Genomic DNA, 18,700 nt, shown 5'->3' with positions numbered 1-18,700 from the left:
TTTGATTGTGTGAACCTGTGTGAGATCTGCGGTGAGACAAAACAACGGCTAAAGTACTGAAACATTAAGCTATTGTTACAAAGTTACTGCTATTACTATGGGTGATGTTCATAATCATTAAGACACAGAGTTGTAGTTTGCAGTTTACATAAAAATATAGGCCCATGTTTAGCCTAATCGCTGCACTCTATGGATGATTCAGAGAGAGAGAGAGAGAGAGAGAGAGAGAGAGAGAGAGAGAGATGCTTAATTTTGAAGTTGAAACAAACCAATAAATGTGTGACATATATAATAATGGACATCTTGATTAATACGTTTGAGAGTTTTTGCTGGGGCAATCCTTTTTATTGACACGGCAAACAAGTTTAGCCTAACGTGCAATGCCATGAACTCACTTCCTCATGCAAATTGTGGTTTTCAAAAGTGTGAGAACTCGGAACAAGCCTGTTTGAGAGAATAGTCCTTATTCTTAAGGCAGAACTCGTTCGGCAGTGATGGCGACGACGGGAGAGGCTGCGTCCCTGCAAGAATTTATTGCATCCTTGGACGAAACTTGTCTACCGCGAATTCTACAGGTTTGCTCCGGGGTGTATTTCCAAGGTAGGGATATTCAATATAAAATTTAAAGTAGACAAAAATATTATATTCTCACACTTAAACTTCGATTGTCTGATACAACGGCTAACATCAATTTAAAAGATCAAACTGACGTTTATTGTTGAATACACATGGCTACCCAGATTATAATCTAATTGCTTTTTTTATTTCGATATTGCAGGCCTAAATTCCTTGAGTAAACCCACCATTTGGAGGGAAGTAGTCTAGCTTATCAGGGAGCTTAATACTTTATCTTCGACAATAATTAAATGACAGTCTTGACTTACACTATAATATTTCTATGACGGAGTGAACACAATCTACATGCCACAATTATGTTCTTGCGGTTGAGCGATTGTGGGTTGGTACCTGACTTCTGTGTAATCTACATATTTTTGACACGTGTTGCGGTGTTTTTTTATTTATTTAACAGGATCTGTATATGAGCTTTCGGGGAGTGAAGTGTGTCTGTCTACTGGCGATATAGTGAAAATTATAAGAATAGATCTTTTGGCGGTGCACTGTGAGGACATCAGCACCAATGAAAAGTTTGAACTGCCCCTTACACACACGGGTGAGAATAAGAGTTTCGACAGTCGTTTCAATTTCAGCAATATACTGTAATAAGTCTATTCTGCTGCGTCATTCGTTCAATATTTTAAGCATACCCTAACAAAAAAACGTGACCAACGGCAAATCTGTTGTTAAACCTGTCAGGTCTTTTCAAACTCGTTCCTGAGGAGATGCCATACAACACAGTGGAAGAGATGGTGAGCCTCAGGCCTGAAGGCTTGGATTCCTGTCTCTCCTTTACCTTCACCAGCCGCTGTGAGCTTACCTTTGAGAACTTCACCTTGGGGGCTGGGAAACGCGTGACGATACTGTCCATGGAGGAGAGGGAAGGGCAGGAGGCTCACGTTCGCTGCCTGGTCCAGGGGCAGCAGGGAGCCACAGCAGAAGTACTGGTACCACTCACCTGCCGGGGAGAGTTTTACGAGTGTGACAGCGACCAGTGCTACAGTCTTCAGGAGATCATGTCTTCACCCCATCTTTGTAGCCAACGATTTCGTTTCAGCAAAACCACAATGTGTGGTGGACCTCTTCTCTTTAGTCCCATTTACCAGGTCCAGGCTATAATGCACTGTAAGCATGACTTGCTTATCTTTTGCTAATTCCATAATAGGAATCCACACAACATCCTAAAAAAAACAAATGCATATAAATGTATTATTTTCACACTTCACATGTTATTTTCTCAAAAATGTGCATTGCCGCTTAAAGATGTTTATACTGTGTGTGTTGTTTACACAATATGCAAAAATCTACATTCTTTTCACAGTGAGAAAAGACATAGTGAAGTTCCCTTCAACTTTAGAAGTTGATGTGATGGATGTGACAGAGCAAAGCCAGAACCTCACCTTTGTCAGCCCGTTCACTCTGTCAGAGGTGCACTCCCAGCCCGAAGACGTCTTTCCCACTATGGCTGAAATCCTGGAGGGCCCAGAGACCCAGTCTCTATTTCGCTGCAGCTGGCTACCAGAACTCCGCAAGGGATGCCACCTGGTGCTTCACAGAAGAGGTACATCGCCCATGGTCCTGGCCACCAGCCTCAAGGGCCGGAGAGCACAACAGTACTTCCTGGTGTCTCAGAACTACGGCGGGAGGTTGCGGCGCCGACCCAGGGAGTTCAGCTCTGTGTATGAGCTGTACGTCGCCCTGACCCACACACCGGGCCTCCTTGTGAGCGTGACCCGGCACTGTGAGGAGGTGGAGGAGGAAGGTATTCCTGCCGTCAGCGTGGGTGAGCAGCTGGCCGTGCTGCGGGTCGAGAAGGTGGAGCTGGCCTGCAACGGCCAGATGAAGACGGTGGAGGCGTTGATCTGCAGACGGTCCACAGAAATAGACGAGGACGAGGAGGAGGAGGATGAGATCGAGGAGGTCTCTCTGCCACTATACATGCAAGGGAACTTTGTAGAGAAAATAACAGACAATAAGAAGAATAGACTTGCGGATCTTTGCCAGAGCAAAGCTTTGCCGTTGGATGTTAAGGTCGTGAACCGTGACGCAGGTATGGAGACGGATCCTCTTATGGGCTTCCCCTCACTCAGACTTGAGGAAGCTACCCTGGAGCCCACCATAGAAGCCAGCCTACCAGGAAGTCCCGAACGGACCTTTGAGATCCCCATCCGTTGGCTCAACATGTCTCTGTCATTCACCAGTGACCCACTGCCCTGGCCCAGTGGTGAGCCCCCCGTGTGTCACCTAGAGACTGTTAAAGAGGTGACAGACACGTTCTATTATGAGTTTCGCAGGTTGACGACATCAGACGAGCCCCCACCACCACGCCCACCCAAGCGGACACCTGTGCCGGACTCGAAACCTTCTAAGAAAAAAGGAAAATCTCGCTCTGGGGAAAAAGCCAGCCGTGCAACCAAAGACATGGGCACATTGAGCCTTGATAGTAACAAGCAAAAGAGGCCACCAGCACCTCCACTTCCGGTAAGTTTTACATGAACATCTTTATTTGATCACAAGTTTGTCGTATTTTAATCTCTATGGTGACCGCATACGAGTGTGGTTTCAAGTAACAATTCTAATATGTTTACACGGTCAATCCTGAAAGATTGCTATTTCCTTTTTCATGGTTTGCAGAAGCACTTTTTTTGTAAGGATAACATTGTTATTCTTTCTGTCACCCTGAAGGACAAGTTAAGTGACAGCCCTCCCCAACTGAACCCTAGAGAACCACTCAAAGCGGCAAAAACAAGCAAAGCTAAGCCTAACACATACGTGAAAAATACCCGGAAGAAAAAAGGTAGTATTCCCTCATGTTACTCCTTCTCACTCACTCACTTTGACAAACCAGCTGGTACATGGGACGTCCCTACACACAGTTGTCTGTATGTACAGACTTGTTCAGTAAAGTAGTGGTTGCATAAACTGTAAATTAACACTTGTTCTTATTCTGCAGTGGATGTATGTGCCGTTTATGCAGACGTCGACAGTGACCATGACTACGAGTCTATGGAAGAGTACGCAGACGCAGTGAAAAAAGCACAAGAGTGTCATGTTTCTGTGAGCTGTGAAAAATCACACAACCTGTTTTAGTCCTCATGTATTTGGTGTGAACGTGAGAATTGTCCAGAATGTATGGCATATCGTTTTCATTTTTATTGCAGTTCATTATTTCAGTTTTATTGGCATTTAAAAAAAAGTGTTATGTATGTTATGTATAACTTGTACTGTGTATGCAGCTTGCTTTTTCGTTCTTAACATTTTCAATTGTAAGTAGAAGGAAAATGTTTTATTTATAGTGATGTCACATTATTTAGTACTGCCAAGATGGACATTGAAAGAGAGAACATAGCTTTTTATGTTGGACCATTGGTCAATGAAACAATCTTTTCAGGTCTCATATTTACAAATACTCTTTTACAGCATTAGAAAACTAGAGATTTGAGTTCCCCATGTTAGTTCCTCATCTTAAATCATTTACATGCTGAGAAATACTTCTCACCCTTAATTGATAGTGTCTTACAAAATAAAATACACCATATTTGTATTCAGTGAGGTACCGTGCTAATTGTGTGTGCAAATATAATGTATAGAAAGAAAACAGACTTTCTTTTAAGAAAAAGTGCCTTTACTTAAGAAAGGATGTGAGGATATGGACTGCAATGGTTCTAGTTGTATACCACGTTCATTTAATTTACGGCAAGGTCAGATGACTCTTATTCTGAAGGAATATAAAAACGTACTTCAGAGTGGTGTTCAGAGGAAACAAGAGGACCATGATGAACCACCTCTGACTAATTCTCACAAAGAACTGTTTTGAAACAGGAACAATGGCTTCCACGAAAGGCAGAATTATATATGCAGCTATTAACCACAACCATATGCAACTTAATCAGTAAAATATTTAGGTTAGTCCCATAAACGAATACATGCATTCCAGAGTCTCCCATGGCTAATGTATGTACATATATAGTAGATCAGATTAATAAACTCAAGTCTGATTCCTGATAGGAGTAAGTGTGAGAGTGAAAGCACTAGTCTTCGTTGTCAGTAGATTTGAAGTGGTCCTCATCAATAGTGGAAAATATGTGTCCTTCATTGCTGAGGAACTCCACTGCTTGTCTGCAATGAAGAAGAAACGGAATATCAAGTCAACAGGACAGAAGTTTTGCACTGACAATGTATTCAGGGTAGTGTGAAAGCAAGAAAAAAAAAAAAAAAAACACGAGAAAGAGGCGGCAACTTACTTGATAACAGCCAAGCTTATACCGCCAAGTCTCTGCTTCAGATCCTGGGTGCTGATGCCCTGCACGTCTTGACAGCTCCTTATCAACCTCAGCACCTGAGCAACGGACACAAACACAACCCTTCATTATGCCAGGTGGAGCCTGTGCTCATCTTCCCACCGTTTACCCTGATCATTGAACACACCCCTAGTGAGTTACATTTACATAACATTTAGTCATTTAGCAGATGCTCTTATCCAGAGCGACTTACAGTAAGTACAGGGTCATAGCCCTGAGGCTAGTAGGGAGAAGTGCCTTGCCCAGGGACACAACGTCATTTGGCACGGCACGGAAATCGAACCGGCAACCTTCTGATCAATGGCCCAATTCCCTAAGCGCTCAGACTTCTGACCCCCCCCAGTCGCACAGTCGGTGTTGTTACCAACTGCACTCTCACCTGGTTCTGGCTCGGGCTCAGCCCATTGGCAGACATGTCGCTGGCACCCGAGTAACTTCCTCCCATGCCCCCCAGCCCAGGCTTGGACATGGGAATCATGCTGGTATTCATCCCTCCCCCACCACCCATCTAAAACAGAGCAAAAAGTGTCACTTTCATTTCACCAAAAAATGAATAAACTACACAAAAAAACTAAGGAAACGTGTGCAAGTGAATAAAAGGCCATATGATTTTTGATGACTCACTGTTTCAGTTAAACAGACGATTATTTTAATTTCACATGGGGTATATACAGGAGAAGTGGCAGTGCTTCCTGCTGTGTCAAGATAAGGATTTGTCTCACCGTAGACTGTGGTTTGCTGAGCAGCATGTGTGCTTGTACAACCTCCAGCATGTGGGAAGTGATCTCATTCATGTCCTCAAGGGGCCGCACGTTGAACGCTACTACAGACCTGTGATTCTAATACAGGACGGGCAGCACACACAGAGGGCACCTGTCACTTTGAGAATTGCCTTTTGAATTGACTTTTGTTTGTTTGTTTTTGTTTGTTTTCTTTATGGAGGAGGGAAGAAGCGTGACACGCTTCTACGAGGCCCTCTTCCTCTAAACTAAAACACAATTTATAATAATAAAGTACTAGGCAAATCTGACCCCTATGTATAAATGAACTTCCGAGAACATAGTTCTCTATTCTGTTTAACGAGGAAGAAAAGGCAGGAAGGAAACCAACCCCCAACTTCCTTTGCCAATCTTGCAGATTCGACTCATCAGTACTATGACAGAAAGAAAGTGATGTTTACCTGGAATGAGCGTAGGTTCCCAGAGACTTTGACGTAAGTGTTTGGGGGGATGACAGTGCTGTCCACTCCAGGATCCTGATCATTTACACAAGAGAAGATAGTTAACCATAGTATCCATAATACCCAAGACAGAACAGCTTCAAACAGAATCAGAAAGGATTTGATTTGCCATGAATGTTTGCACAAACAAGGAGTTTACTTTAGCAGGGAGGTGCATACATTAAACATATAGGAATATTGAAACTTAAATACATGGACTAACTAAACAAAAGGAGCAAAGTCTAGCTAATACTAAGGGGGGGTTCTAGCTAATACAAAGGGGAATAAAAAAAATATATATAAGTAGTCATAATTTACAATCTAACTTAAACAGTGCAAGAGAACGATACAATGACAACACTATTTAAAACTATTAACTCTTTCAAACACTTGAGAGTTTGTTACGAGTTTTCCCCTTATCCAACATTTCCTTGGAAAATTATTGTCTGCCAGTGTTGTTGGTGATTGACTGATCCAAGTACTCATGGTGTCACTAGGAAATTCACACAACCCTCCACACAGGCATTCTCTGAGACCTAATTTTGGGACCATGGTTAACTCTATGCATTTACAGGGTACTCTTTCGTATCACTGAAGTGTTGACCCCTTCATAACAACTGCACATGTTTTAGCCATTGTGAAAGGGGCAGTACTCACTTCTGTATCCACCCACTGTTTGACGTCCATTGGGGCTCCAGTCATGTCGTCCACTTTGTACTGAATATTGGTCATGGACTTGTCAGTACTTCTGATGATTCCAACAAAAGTAACCTGAGATTGAAAAAGGAACACTACTAATTAAAGTTGTAGTTGAAATGCCCCTAAAAGCCTAAATTAGTTTGGCGAACAGATGCAGTACATGTATTTGTTATTTACTATCCTCAAAGCGATTGTCTGGGATTGACCAAACAGGGTTTTTTTTTCTACTTTGAATCCATGCACAGCATCCTTAACATTGAGAAATGCGTTTAGTTACCTGGGCAACTTCCACCTCTCCTACTCGGAAGACATCCTCGGCTTGGGCCGCGGACATGAGCTGGGACACCGTGCACGGGACGATCTGCTGGGCACGAGTTCTCTGTGGTCGTGCGCACAATAAAAGTAATACACGAATTATTGTCGGATCAAGTCTTAATTCTCCTGGTTCACACTAGGAGGCTCAACATTGTTTTACACATTAACGTAATAGTAAACGTTTTGTTTTTTTCTGTCAGAATGATGGCCAATGACGGAAAACGTTATGCTCCCGACCCCTTTCTTCTCTCCTCCCTGGGATGCGGCAGGTGAAGCAAATCCCCCTGGAGACTGACTATATCCACCAGTCATCGTGTTTGTTTCGCTATATCCTCCTATAGGAAAATGAGACCATGTGAATCCTGCTTGAACATGCAACAGAAGGGTATGTTTGTTGTCTGAACTAAGTAGTAAGCTAGCTAGCATACTTCTGTTAACAAAAATAATCTCGGCTAATGGCATAAAGTTAGTAGCTAGCTGGTGAGGCTAGCTCAGGCAACTAGCGATTGTTCTGTTTGTTATTTGGACAGTTTCCGTAGGATATTAAAGGCAGCTCACCTTGATTCCACATGTTAAACCCTTATGTGTTGATAATGATAAAAATGTATATACCGATGTGGCTAAAGACAACAAATGAGATTAAACTAACGCTAAGTAGGTACAGTGGGTCCGCTGTGCAAGGCTTTTCTTGTGCAATTCCGCGCGCTTGAAAGTTGACATCGCAGAACGCATGCGTCGTAAAGCACTCCCGCGAAATGTACCCAATCATACGACGGCTATATTACATTTGTTTTGGTATCACGGTCAGCCCGGTTGGGCGGAGTTTGGGGATCCAATTAAATTAGGCATTGAAAAAAATGTTTACGCCGCATTCATTAAAACAATAAGTACACAATTTTATATATTTGAGCATTCGAAGTTGGTAATGTGTTTTATGCGCGCATTCAAGTGTGGGCTTCCCATCAATTTTCAAAAGGCCATCTCGGCAAAAAAAAAGTGTCAAACAAATATATTTAGCAAACAAATGATGGTAACGTGTCAAAATGCTTGACTGATCTTTTTACAGTTTAGGAGAGAAAAGAAACATGTAGTAGGCCTATATCACGTTGTCAAAAACAACAGGCTTAAATATGCATGGGATTTTAAGATGTTAATAGACAACCACCCATTTCAGATTTTATCCGTTTCTTATCTTCCATTTTATGGACTGAGCAAGGTTATTTAACATGGGACATTACTCTCGGAAACGGCAAGATACCATTGCATGTCTTCCCACTACAACCCTAGCTTCCAACTATAAGTGGAGTTTTACAATCTTGCTAGTCAAAGTGTATGATGTGGAAAACTTTGCTTGGTCTCCTCTTAACTTGCACGAAGGTTCTGGCTCTGTCCGGTAAGTAGCTCTGCTGCATCCGTGGAGCCTGTCCCCGGTAGGCCTACGTCACTATTTGACAAACGTATTTTTTCTTTCTTTTTAAACGCTGTGTGAGAAACAAGCTCTATTTGTCATTTTACGTTTACTCTTATTTCCAGGAAACTTTTGGCATATTACAGACCTACATTGGGACCCAACCTTTAACCTTACAGACAATCCCGAAAATGTATGCGCTTCCAGTGGAAAACGTCCTACTTCCAGTGCTGGCAGATTTGGAGATTATCACTGTGACTCTCCATGGAACCTCATAAACTCCTCAGTGTATGCCATGAAAGATATAATGCCCGACCCGGATTTCATCGTCTGGACGGGGTAGGAAATAAATGTGTGAGAACAGATGTTATAGGGTTATGATCAGACAGACAATATAGTCTTAGGTTCGCCCTCGTCCGTAAAATAAACTATTTTTCCTGTTTATCTTAGGTCTTTGTCATGTGAATTTATAGATTTTATACAATACACTTTTTTCACACAGCCTGACATTTGCCTTACAGAGATGACACACCTCACATACCCAATGAGGATCTGGGAGAGGAGGCGGTCCTACACATTATCGGAAATCTCACCCACATCATAAAGCTTGTGTTCCCAAGTAAATTCTAGTCCCTTATGGTCAAATACAATGTTCATAATTTCAGTGCTTTGATATTGAAAATGTCTGAGGATGCATGAATCTTCACCATTCTCATCTTTCAGCAACCAAAGTATATTCTGCACTGGGCAATCATGATTATCACCCAAAGAGTCAGCTTCCAGCTGTTCAAAACAACATTTATGAAAAGACAGCAGGGATGTGGCAGGATTGGTTGGAACCGGAATCGCAAATAACCTTCAGAAAAGGTACAGGGTTCTGTGAAAGCCTGATATTGAGTCAACAATTATATGAATGAGTACATGTTTTAAAAGTCTGACAGCAAAATAAATCTCTGCTCGCTTTTATTCCTTGTATTATTTTTTGGGTTTAGGTGGATATTACACTGAAAGGTTGCTGAATCGTCCAGGCTTCAGGGTGGTGGTACTCAACACTAACCTATACTATGATCAAAACAAGGCAACCGAAGACATGACAGACCCAGCTAATCAATTCAGCTGGACAGATCAGGTTCTCACAGATGCCGCAAAGGACAGAGAAAAGGTAGGCTACCAACAACAAAGAATCTATCATTTGCGCTCTGTTGCGAGACAAAAAAGATAAGATATAGTTCAACCAGTAAGCCAGAGCTACTGTTGATAAACTTGGCAGATTACTCCATGAATGTTTGTTTGAAATACATAACCAGTCACTTTTAACTAGGTTTTACAAGTGTTACGAAACCTCTGGTCTTTCTCTAGGTTTACATCATTGGTCATGTGCCACCGGGCTTTTTTGAGAAGAAACGCAGTAAGCCTTGGTTCAGACCCCACTTCAACGAACGCTACCTAGAGCTTGTTCAGAAGCATCACTCTGTCATCATCGGACAGTTCTTCGGCCATCACCATACTGACAGCTTCCGCATGTTCTACAGTCCCGATGGTACTGATGCTGCTACACAGACATCACGCATGGCTTTCAGATATGTTGGGTTTGGCATTCGCTCAGTGGCGATCCATTCCATCTGTCTGGTATGGACTTATTGTTTCATGTTGTACATGATTGTGACTTTATTAAACTTTTCTTTGTTGATTTGGTTCCTTTTTCTTCAGACTCCCCCATTAATGTCATGTTCCTGACCCCCGGGGTTACCCCATGGAAGACGACCCTGCCTGGAGTCGTGGATGGGGCCAACAACCCTGGGATCCGCGTCTTTGAATATGACACCCAAACTCTCCTGGTCAAGGTAAAAATTGACCCAAAGTTCTTTCCTTGTCTCCATTTGTTACACCTAGAATCTCAAAACCATCTAATTTATGCTAATAAATGACGACACTACATCCTTCATTCTAGTCGCATATATTATTTTAAGGTACATTTACATTTAGTCATTTATCAGACGCTCTTATCCAGAGCGATTTGCAGTGTGTACAGGGACATTCCCCCCGAGGCAAGTAGGGTGAAGTGCCTTTCCCAAGGACAGAAATGTCACTTTGCACGACCGGGAATCGAACCAACAACCTTCTGATTAATAGCCCGACTCCCTAACCGCTCAGCCCTCTGACCCCCCCCCCCCCCCTCCCCCAAGGTAGTTGTAGTGTAGCATTTACTTCAGTCTCAGCAGCATTTGTCTTCTCCACGCGCAGGATGTTGTGACGTACTACCTTAACCTGACCCGTGCCAACATAGCCCAAAGCCGCTGGGAGAAGGAATACAGGCTCACTGAGAGTTTCAGGGTCCCGGATGCATCCCCTTCCTCTATGCACCGGGTTCTGGACCGCATGGCAAACAGCCACTGCTACCTCCAGAAGTACTACGAGTTCAACTCCGTCAACTACGACCTGGCAGAGTGCGACAGTCACTGTCGCGTCGACCACGTGTGTGCTGCCAGAGAAATTGACTTTGACAGATACGAGCACTGTCTGGAGAAAGAGGGGGCAGTCTCGATCGGCGCCGCCCTGCTGCCCATCATCACCACGGCGCTCAGTCTGGTCTGGCTAACCAGCTGAGGATCTATACTGCCGTGGCCAAGAGTATTGGCAGCAACATACATTTTGTGTTTGCAAAGCTTGCTGGGCCTTGGCATAAAATGACTGCTAACATAATTTCAGTAAGTCATATCATCAGCATATGAAAGTGTGAACTAATTCTAGCCAGGTGAAATCACTCTATCATTCCGATTGGATTTTAAGAGCAAATTGACTGTATTGAAAATGTTTGCCCCCAAAAAGCTTATATATGCTTATATATATATAAAAATATAAAATGTGCCTTATTGTGATTCCAGTATTCTATAGAAACATGTACAAAAAAAAACTCAAATACTGAATCAGCCAACTTTGCAAAACACAACATTTGTCTTTGCCAAACCTTGTGGCCACGACTGTACACACACCAGGGCCTGCACGTTGGTCAGCCTAAGAAAGACTAGAAAGACTTATACAGCATTCCACTCTGATTTTGAACTGAACAAGTTGTCTGTATTAAATAATGAAATTATGATCACTATTAAAATGATAATGTCATATTGAGATATTTATTAATAGAATTGTACATTAGTGTAACAAGCTCATTCTGAAAAATGTTTATCCTTTGGGTCATGAATGACTTTTAACACCCTCGGTTTGGTCATGTGTTATGCTTGTAAAAGTTGGTCGTATTTTTTACTGTTCTTCATAACGGCAAGATCCGCGACTTAAATCTTCACTTCTTTTTATACAAGCTAACCTTTCCCCTGTCTGCTATTCATGTAAATCAATATATACCAGGGTCTACATACCTTTTGACCAATGAGTTTCCATGATTACATGTTATAGAGTAGACCATTCAAAAAGAACCACATATCTAACTACTTCCTGTAGATTGAGTATTTTTTGTTCAATTTGGTAGAATAAAGCAGCATTTATGAACACGTTTTTATAAACACAATATGTTCATGTCATAACAACAAAAGCAATGGATGGACCCTGAACCCTATTGTTATCACCAATAGACATCTGGAAGTCCTTAAGGTCTCAAATATACTTCCTTGTATCCATAGAATTTGAGAAAAGGGACTCTGTATTGTCAGTGAACCTTTAAGAAATGTTTATTTTTGTGCTTTGCCAGACTACCATGTGTTGCATTTCATTTGGAAACGTCTCTGACAACAAAGGTGAAGTGATAACATATAATGGACTTTGAACATCACTATAAAAGGGTAGCAACATATTTATTGCATGTATGCTTGAGCAACTCATCCTCGCACAGTGATGCAGCAATCTTGGGACTGGACTCCCATGAACGTGCCCGTGACCTGGGGATGGGAAGCATGGAGAGGCTGGTGGTTCAGGGGCTGGGGCTTGGTCAGGGGCTTGGTCAGGGGCTGGGTCAGGGGCTGGGTCAGGGCTTACATGATCAAGACTTGTTTGACTGAAGTGAACGGTTGCATGGCAGAGTCCAGCGCTTTGTGGAAGTCCGTGAGGCCCACCTCAGAGCAGGCAGGTGCAGACAGCTTCCCCTGGCGGATCATGACACATAACTCCTCCAGCATCCCATGCAAGGCCTCCTCATCTAGGGAGAGAAGAACCTCAGTTTTTGTCAGAGGACTAGGATGCCTTCACTGTGCGTCAATATGCTAGGACTGTGTATGTCATTTAGAAGACACCTCTATTAAAACGATCCTAACTCACCTTTAGCATATTGCCTTTTCCACTGAGTGACCCAAAACCCTCGCACCTTCACATTTTTGAAAATAAGAGCACTCTGGAGAAACAGAAACTAAATGAATGCAGATGTAATGTGAAACCAATGAAAATAGCTCATGGTGAAAGCACCCTGGGGAGGAAGTGAGCTCCAGAGGAAGTGCATGTTTTACCACAGGGACTGTGACTGGCTGCTTGGACATCCCACCATACGTCACCATGGTACCCCCGACCCTGACAACCACAAAGGGAATTTGTTCTTAAATTGAATCTTTCGGGTTTTATGAGCATTGAACTTGCACATTGAAGGAATACCATAATACTCACTGTAAATTGCGAAGTAGTTCTGTTGCACTCTTGCCCCCAACTCCATTCAATGCTAGTTTCGGTTTAGGGCAGATCTATGAGGTACAGAACAGACATTATGAGTCAAAGATCATGTTTATTCCATCTAAAGTTAGATCTTACCATCATGAAAGGTGCAGCGGGTGACCACAGACCTTGAAGAGCTCTTTCAGTTCAGGTCGTCTTAGTGTTTCCTCTTTGATCACATGACTGGCCCCCAGAGCCTTCAGCCTATCAGTGAGCTGTTTGAGGTCTGGTCTGGGGAAATGAGCCAAGGATGTTCATTGGCTGATAGTCCTTCATTAGTTGTTATTAAGTCCATTCCAAATCCCAATCTTTTTTTCCTGCCATTACATTCTCAGACCCATCTGACTTCACTAAGGCAGGGAGAGTTATAACTCTGTTGTAAAAAGTCTTACTTTAACAGACTAGCTGACAGACCCAGGTAATCATTAGGAAAATAGGTAACACTTTATAATAATGGTCCGTTGTTAACGAGTAGCTATGCAGGAAGTAATAGGTGGTAGAGGTTGAAATTAAATGAAATGTTATGACCATGTTAAGAGTAAAAAAAACTGAAGTGTTCACTTTTTAGACATGTTACTTATGTGATTAGTAATTAATTGGTTAGTATTTCTTAATTGGTCATAGTTCACAAGTAGTTCTCAAACTATCTCAAAATAAATCTCACATTTATTTAGTAATAATCAAATACCTACCAAGGAATTACCTTTGTACTAAATTTGCTATTACTGCTTAGTTAATCTTGGTTCCATATTAGTTAATAGTATTAAGTTAAGTGTTAATGTAGTACTACCTATTACTTTCTGCATAGCTACTTGTTAACAACAGACCATTATTCTAAAGCGTTACTGGAAAATAAAACAGCTAATCAATATGTACTTTAAACAGTGTAGGGCGACAAACTCACAATCAGTGACTAATTGACAGATTTTGGTCCATAACAACTAAGTGGGAGAGGAGGCTACCTGTCTCTGACCACATTAATAGTCTGGATTCCCCTCGCTGCAGCTATCTGAATAACAGCCTGACCCACTCCACTATTGGCTGCATTCTGGATCACTGAGTCACCTGAGGGGCAGGGGCACAGTCGGAAAACATACACATTTTAGATGCTTCACATGAAGGTATCCAAACACTCTCAGATATATCACAAAGGGAGCAGACACTCAAGGGTACAGACAGCAGTGTCTCCTACACACCGCAAAGCTGCCTGTTACAGGCTGTTTAGCCATTGCTCTCTGTTTTTCATACACACACGCACAGCATTTAAGTGTAGAACGCAGAGAAATATATTTGCTTCCGATTTTCCAAACTCACAAGCCAGCTGCAGCTTGAGGTGTTGGTGGTACCTGGTTTGAGGTTTTCAAAGTCAGAGAGCATCCTGAAGGCCGTGCAGGGGTTGACCCCCAGTGTGGCAGCTGAGAGCAGGGGGATGTCATTTGGCAGGGAGATCACATCCTTTGCAGCCAGCACTGCCGCTGTCCTCCATGTTCCTGCAATCAGACAGAAACCATCCCAACTGACTGTTGCTTGCCATTAACCACTGTAACATAGTTAGAACTTTGCCGTCCTTGATTATTTGCTGCATTTAGTGTGCACGTTTGTACTTCACATTATATTTACATTTAGTCATTTAGCAGATGCTCTTATCCAGGGCGACTTACAGTAAGTACAGGGACATTCTCCCCGAGGCAAGTACGGTGAAGTGCCTTGCCCAAGGACAAAATGCCATTTTGCATGGCAGGGAATTGAACCAACAACCTTCTCGACTACCTAACCGCTCAGCCATCGAACCCCTAAATGTGTCTGCTAAATTAGCGGGGCAAGAAATCATTTGAATTTGTCTAGTCTCGATAGTCTGTGTGTGAGAAGTTGGTGTATTATTCACCCAATCCAGCATCTCTTGGGATGACCCAGTCTCCTGGTTTGAGGGATTTCACCTGGCTGCCCACCTCCAATACTAAGGCGACCCCCTCGTTGCCCCCTACTGCTGGGAGGTCGGGTAGGATAGCGTAGGTACCTGGGACAGCCAGGACATTGATCAACGTTTAGCTTTCATTTCCATATGCTGGACCTATACGTCGTTTTATTTTGCCTTTTACCTTGAATCATGTTGATATCAGATGGGTTGACTGGCGCTGCCAGTATTTTGACAAGAACACTCTTTTCGTCAATAGATGGGAGATTCATACTCTCCAACCTGACAACCACACAATACAGGTTATGACGCTTCTCATTGAAAGGCTATACCATACAGCCCCAGCTGACCAAGATAAAAACATGACATTCTTACTGAACTACTTGGGTAGGGTCTCCGTGAGTTCTGTACACTAAAGCCGCACAGCCCTTAGCTGAAGCTCCTGTAGAGTACCCCCTCGCGCTTAACTCCCCGACTATCCTGCATTGCAATACACGTTGGTGTGGAAAGGCAGTTGGGAGGTTTGTGTGCGTCGTCAGTCCACAAACCCATGTTTTTTTCAATAATGAGCGTATCAGGAGCTTGACCTTCATTTCAAAACATAAAAATGACAAATGCTCTTATGCGTACTATCGCACTGTATTGTTGCTCAGAGGACACTGTGCGTGGCCATGTTGGATTTACTTTAAACCAAGAAAGCGAATGTAAACTGAGTGCCGCCTCTAACGGTTGAACGCCGTACATGCACCCATTTATTTCAGAACTCCACAGTGGAGGTCAGAAAGACAAATAGCAGTCCATCCCAACACGTCAAAGAAGATATTTTCATTGTCATTGTAATTTAGCTGGGATTGGAACCTAATGTTTCATAGACTATGGGTTTGCAAGTAAAAGAACAACCACAACAAAATTGAAGTTCAAATTGATTTTATTTAGGAAATTGAGAATATCTTCACATGTTATGCATGCTTCATACCATTTTTTAAACTGAGTGACAAGTCTAACCTATCAGCACAATACACTGAGGTATCTTGACATCATTTGATATCAAGACTAAATTACCAGATTTAAACATTGATACCTTCGTAAGCTATAAATGCACATTCTTAGAAAATGCCCTGAGCCACTAACCCCAAACAGGACAGAACGAAATGGCCAACGATGTCAAACAAAGCACATATATCTGTAGCACCTGTAGCATGTGAGGTACAACACACGTTGCCGTGTCTTTGTGCTGTCCTGTAACCCTGAACACAGATAACATAGTCTGTCAATACACTGTCCTACATCCTAACACCCAACAATTGAATCACAATGTGACAACAACACATACCTGGAGAGTCTAAGGGGAGGTTTGACAGCATTGACAGCATGATTTTTTTTACTGATGCATATTGGTAGTTGAAGATTCTCTACTAAGCTGTGAATCCGCTTGGAATCAACAGAGATTTAAGCATGGGTTGTGTGCATCCCTTTAATTGAGGAATCAAACAGCATTAAGACCCTAAGACTTCCTGTCCAGTCAAAAGCAACAAATCAACAGACATTCTGAAGCAAATACACTGGAATCGTTTCATACGACCCTAAAAGCCAAAGTAAACACACTTCAATTATCTTTTTCAACATTTACACCCTGAGTCAGAAATGTGATAGTTTAACATAAAAAAATACATCCCACAAATCGTTAACACATTTTTGGACCTGAGGAAGATTTTCAGAGGGTAAAGCAAATTATGTATGACACATTCTTATCGTCACCACGACTGATAGTCTGAAATATCGTATTTAAGTAATTTGTTATCCTGAGAAGAGACGCCCTCGATTTATATTACTACTAGCCCCAATCCCTTACTGTTAACAATATTCTACTACACCCCCATCTACAACATTTATAGAGGAAGAAATACATCAATAGTCAAACATTATATTTGTGGTATCATTTTGAGGAACATTATTAGGTCTGATAGCATACTGAATATATGTTGATGATGTACACATTTAACATGTTAAAGCCCAAAAATCGGCATATTGGCAAGGTCTTCTGTGTGGACAAGATACTATTGTCACAAGATCTATCATTTGCAAACTCATTGTTGAATTCACACAGTTGCAGACAAAAATGTCACCCCCCTTTCCATCGTAAATGCACTTCAGCCCTTACTACCAACCTGCAATAAATCCCTCAAGAATCTGAAGTATTCCCTGAGTTTCAGATTTGTGAATCCTGAGAGAGAACACTAAGTGGAGGGCACATAAATGTGGTTTTCATCATCAACAACTAACAGCATTTGTGAAACAAAACTAAAAGAAAATATGTAAAAAAAATATAGAACATGTTCACATGGATAATAAAACGATTGAAAATGTAGATATAATGCAAATATAATGCATCTTACATATGATTAGTGAAGAGTAACATTGGTTTTGGCATAGATAGATGTTTCACAACGTGGCCTATATTTGCCGACTAATTGTGCATAGCAGTGAAAACATAAAAAGGCAAACCAAAGTAAAACAAATAAAGGGCACACTCAACAACAGTCCCTGAATGACACAGTAAATACATTCCTTTGTACTGTTAGCTGGTTAAACTGTACTAACAATTAGGATTATTAGTGAGGACCATTGGCTCGTACTGTATATGCATGATAGAGAAACTTTCTTGGTAGTAATTAAAGAATGAAGGAACCATAGTGTAATAGAGTTTAACCCCAAATAATCCAAAAGTTAAATACAGTACTGACCAGTACAAAGGAAGATAACTGGTGCCTAGTGTAAACCTATCCCAAAGTGAGCTTAAATGGAATGAAGGAGAAGCTGTAGCCCACTTGGATAGAAATAAATAAGGAGGACGATTTCATAGGCATTATAATAATTTTACATATATATTAATTATGTAAAAGTCTGGTCAGCTTCTCCTGTAAAACGGGAGTAAATGGCTGATTAGCTAGCTAGTTCTACATACACCTCCATACAGGCCTGGTGTTTCTTATACGGAGGTTTTTCCCCTCCTAAAGGATTAGAGGTAATGTCATAAATAGCTATCTAGTAATGGATGCCAGTGAGTCAAAATTGCCAGACCCCCTTTTGGAAAATGTCTGATGCCACCACAACTAATTTCAAGTTCAAGTAAAGACAGGGAAGCTTTCTGAAACCAACTGAACCAACTCATAATTTTTCGATTTAGGATGTAAACATATTCATATATATTAGACACTGTACTGGATGTTTAGTGCTGTACATTTAGCCTAGGCTGCTCAGTTTCCTGTGGGTTATTTAGTTTAGCAGCAATTCAGACAAAAACAGAGAGGGGGTCCAAGCAGTCAGGAGGTATAGCATTGTGCTGGCCCAACGAAAATGAAATGAAAATTAACAGCAACCATAAGATGACAGAGCCATACTCATGGTCAGACATTCATGTGTTCCCAGGATATCTGGATGGTCATTTGCAACATTGGCAGCCGCCAAAAAATTGCCTATAGCTCTAACGAATACACTGTCCCACTTGTTTCAACAATTCCCACCCCCAACCCCCCCCCCATGCGAAATTCAGACAAACATTCATTACAGAGATG

General features: G+C 41.9%; 4 protein-coding genes across 5 annotated transcripts; 2 read left to right on the top strand and 2 right to left on the bottom strand.

Moving 5' to 3' along the window:
* The first annotated feature begins 374 nt into the window (after window positions 1-374).
* Window positions 375-3,796, top strand: themis2 (thymocyte selection associated family member 2). Its single transcript, XM_084667029.1, has 6 exons — window positions 375-600; window positions 1,031-1,171; window positions 1,315-1,740; window positions 1,937-3,096; window positions 3,301-3,412; window positions 3,569-3,796. Exons 1-6 carry the CDS (start codon window positions 495-497, stop codon window positions 3,703-3,705), a joined length of 2,082 nt encoding a protein of 693 aa, XP_084523155.1. The 5' UTR covers window positions 375-494; the 3' UTR covers window positions 3,706-3,796.
* Window positions 3,797-4,278: 482 nt separating this feature from the next.
* Window positions 4,279-7,866, bottom strand: rpa2 (replication protein A2). Its single transcript, XM_084667075.1, has 9 exons — window positions 7,708-7,866; window positions 7,387-7,484; window positions 7,112-7,213; window positions 6,793-6,906; window positions 6,097-6,171; window positions 5,639-5,755; window positions 5,296-5,424; window positions 4,860-4,954; window positions 4,279-4,734 (listed from the first exon to the last, which is right to left on the bottom strand). The coding sequence occupies exons 1-9, from the start codon at window positions 7,718-7,720 to the stop codon at window positions 4,647-4,649; spliced, it is 831 nt and encodes a 276-aa protein (XP_084523201.1). The 5' UTR covers window positions 7,721-7,866; the 3' UTR covers window positions 4,279-4,646.
* A 20-nt stretch (window positions 7,867-7,886) lies between these two features.
* smpdl3b (sphingomyelin phosphodiesterase acid like 3B) lies at window positions 7,887-11,680 on the top strand. Of its 2 annotated transcripts, XM_084667041.1 has the most exons (8): window positions 7,887-8,542; window positions 8,683-8,896; window positions 9,079-9,176; window positions 9,281-9,424; window positions 9,550-9,719; window positions 9,917-10,097; window positions 10,268-10,401; window positions 10,802-11,680. In XM_084667041.1, exons 1-8 carry the CDS (start codon window positions 8,482-8,484, stop codon window positions 11,162-11,164), a joined length of 1,365 nt encoding a protein of 454 aa, XP_084523167.1. In that variant the 5' UTR covers window positions 7,887-8,481; the 3' UTR covers window positions 11,165-11,680. The 2 variants fall into 2 exon arrangements, with proteins under 2 accessions (XP_084523167.1, XP_084523178.1); XM_084667052.1 differs by having other exon boundaries at window positions 7,887-8,896.
* A 547-nt stretch (window positions 11,681-12,227) lies between these two features.
* mecr (mitochondrial trans-2-enoyl-CoA reductase) lies at window positions 12,228-15,823 on the bottom strand. The gene is made up of 10 exons (XM_084667062.1): window positions 15,501-15,823; window positions 15,310-15,407; window positions 15,096-15,227; window positions 14,557-14,700; window positions 14,173-14,275; window positions 13,339-13,441; window positions 13,166-13,239; window positions 13,012-13,072; window positions 12,827-12,899; window positions 12,228-12,707 (listed from the first exon to the last, which is right to left on the bottom strand). Exons 1-10 carry the CDS (start codon window positions 15,716-15,718, stop codon window positions 12,544-12,546), a joined length of 1,170 nt encoding a protein of 389 aa, XP_084523188.1. The 5' UTR covers window positions 15,719-15,823; the 3' UTR covers window positions 12,228-12,543.
* Between the last annotated feature and the right edge of the window lie 2,877 nt (window positions 15,824-18,700).

The sequence above is a fragment of the Hypomesus nipponensis genome, chromosome 2, assembly GCF_054491055.1.
Source record: "Hypomesus nipponensis isolate SF chromosome 2, ASM5449105v1, whole genome shotgun sequence".
Classification (NCBI taxonomy): domain Eukaryota; kingdom Metazoa; phylum Chordata; class Actinopteri; order Osmeriformes; family Osmeridae; genus Hypomesus; species Hypomesus nipponensis.
This window is presented reverse-complemented; position numbering and strand designations above follow the sequence as displayed.

Excerpts from the sequence above, each read along its gene's own strand:
- themis2 (XM_084667029.1), top strand. The coding sequence starts at position 495 with ATGGCGACGACGGGAGAGGCTGCGTCCCTGCAAGAATTTATTGCATCC. Across the intron at positions 1,172-1,314 it reads ACTGCCCCTTACACACACGG|GTCTTTTCAAACTCGTTCCT; the intron begins GTGAGAATAAGA and ends TAAACCTGTCAG. Across the intron at positions 3,413-3,568 it reads AAATACCCGGAAGAAAAAAG|TGGATGTATGTGCCGTTTAT; the intron begins GTAGTATTCCCT and ends CTTATTCTGCAG.
- rpa2 (XM_084667075.1), bottom strand. Across the intron at positions 5,756-6,096 it reads GGAACCTACGCTCATTCCAG|AATCACAGGTCTGTAGTAGC; the intron begins GTAAACATCACT and ends GTCCTGTATTAG. Across the intron at positions 4,955-5,295 it reads TGAGCCCGAGCCAGAACCAG|GTGCTGAGGTTGATAAGGAG; the intron begins GTGAGAGTGCAG and ends TCCGTTGCTCAG.
- smpdl3b (XM_084667041.1), top strand. The coding sequence starts at position 8,482 with ATGATGTGGAAAACTTTGCTTGGTCTCCTCTTAACTTGCACGAAGGTT. Across the intron at positions 9,425-9,549 it reads GCAAATAACCTTCAGAAAAG|GTGGATATTACACTGAAAGG; the intron begins GTACAGGGTTCT and ends TTTTGGGTTTAG. Across the intron at positions 10,402-10,801 it reads CCCAAACTCTCCTGGTCAAG|GATGTTGTGACGTACTACCT; the intron begins GTAAAAATTGAC and ends CTCCACGCGCAG.
- mecr (XM_084667062.1), bottom strand. The coding sequence starts at position 15,718 with ATGAAGGTCAAGCTCCTGATACGCTCATTATTGAAAAAAACATGGGTT. Across the intron at positions 13,442-14,172 it reads ATTAATGTGGTCAGAGACAG|ACCAGACCTCAAACAGCTCA; the intron begins GTAGCCTCCTCT and ends TCATTTCCCCAG. Across the intron at positions 12,900-13,011 it reads AGCCAGTCACAGTCCCTGTG|AGTGCTCTTATTTTCAAAAA; the intron begins GTAAAACATGCA and ends CTGTTTCTCCAG.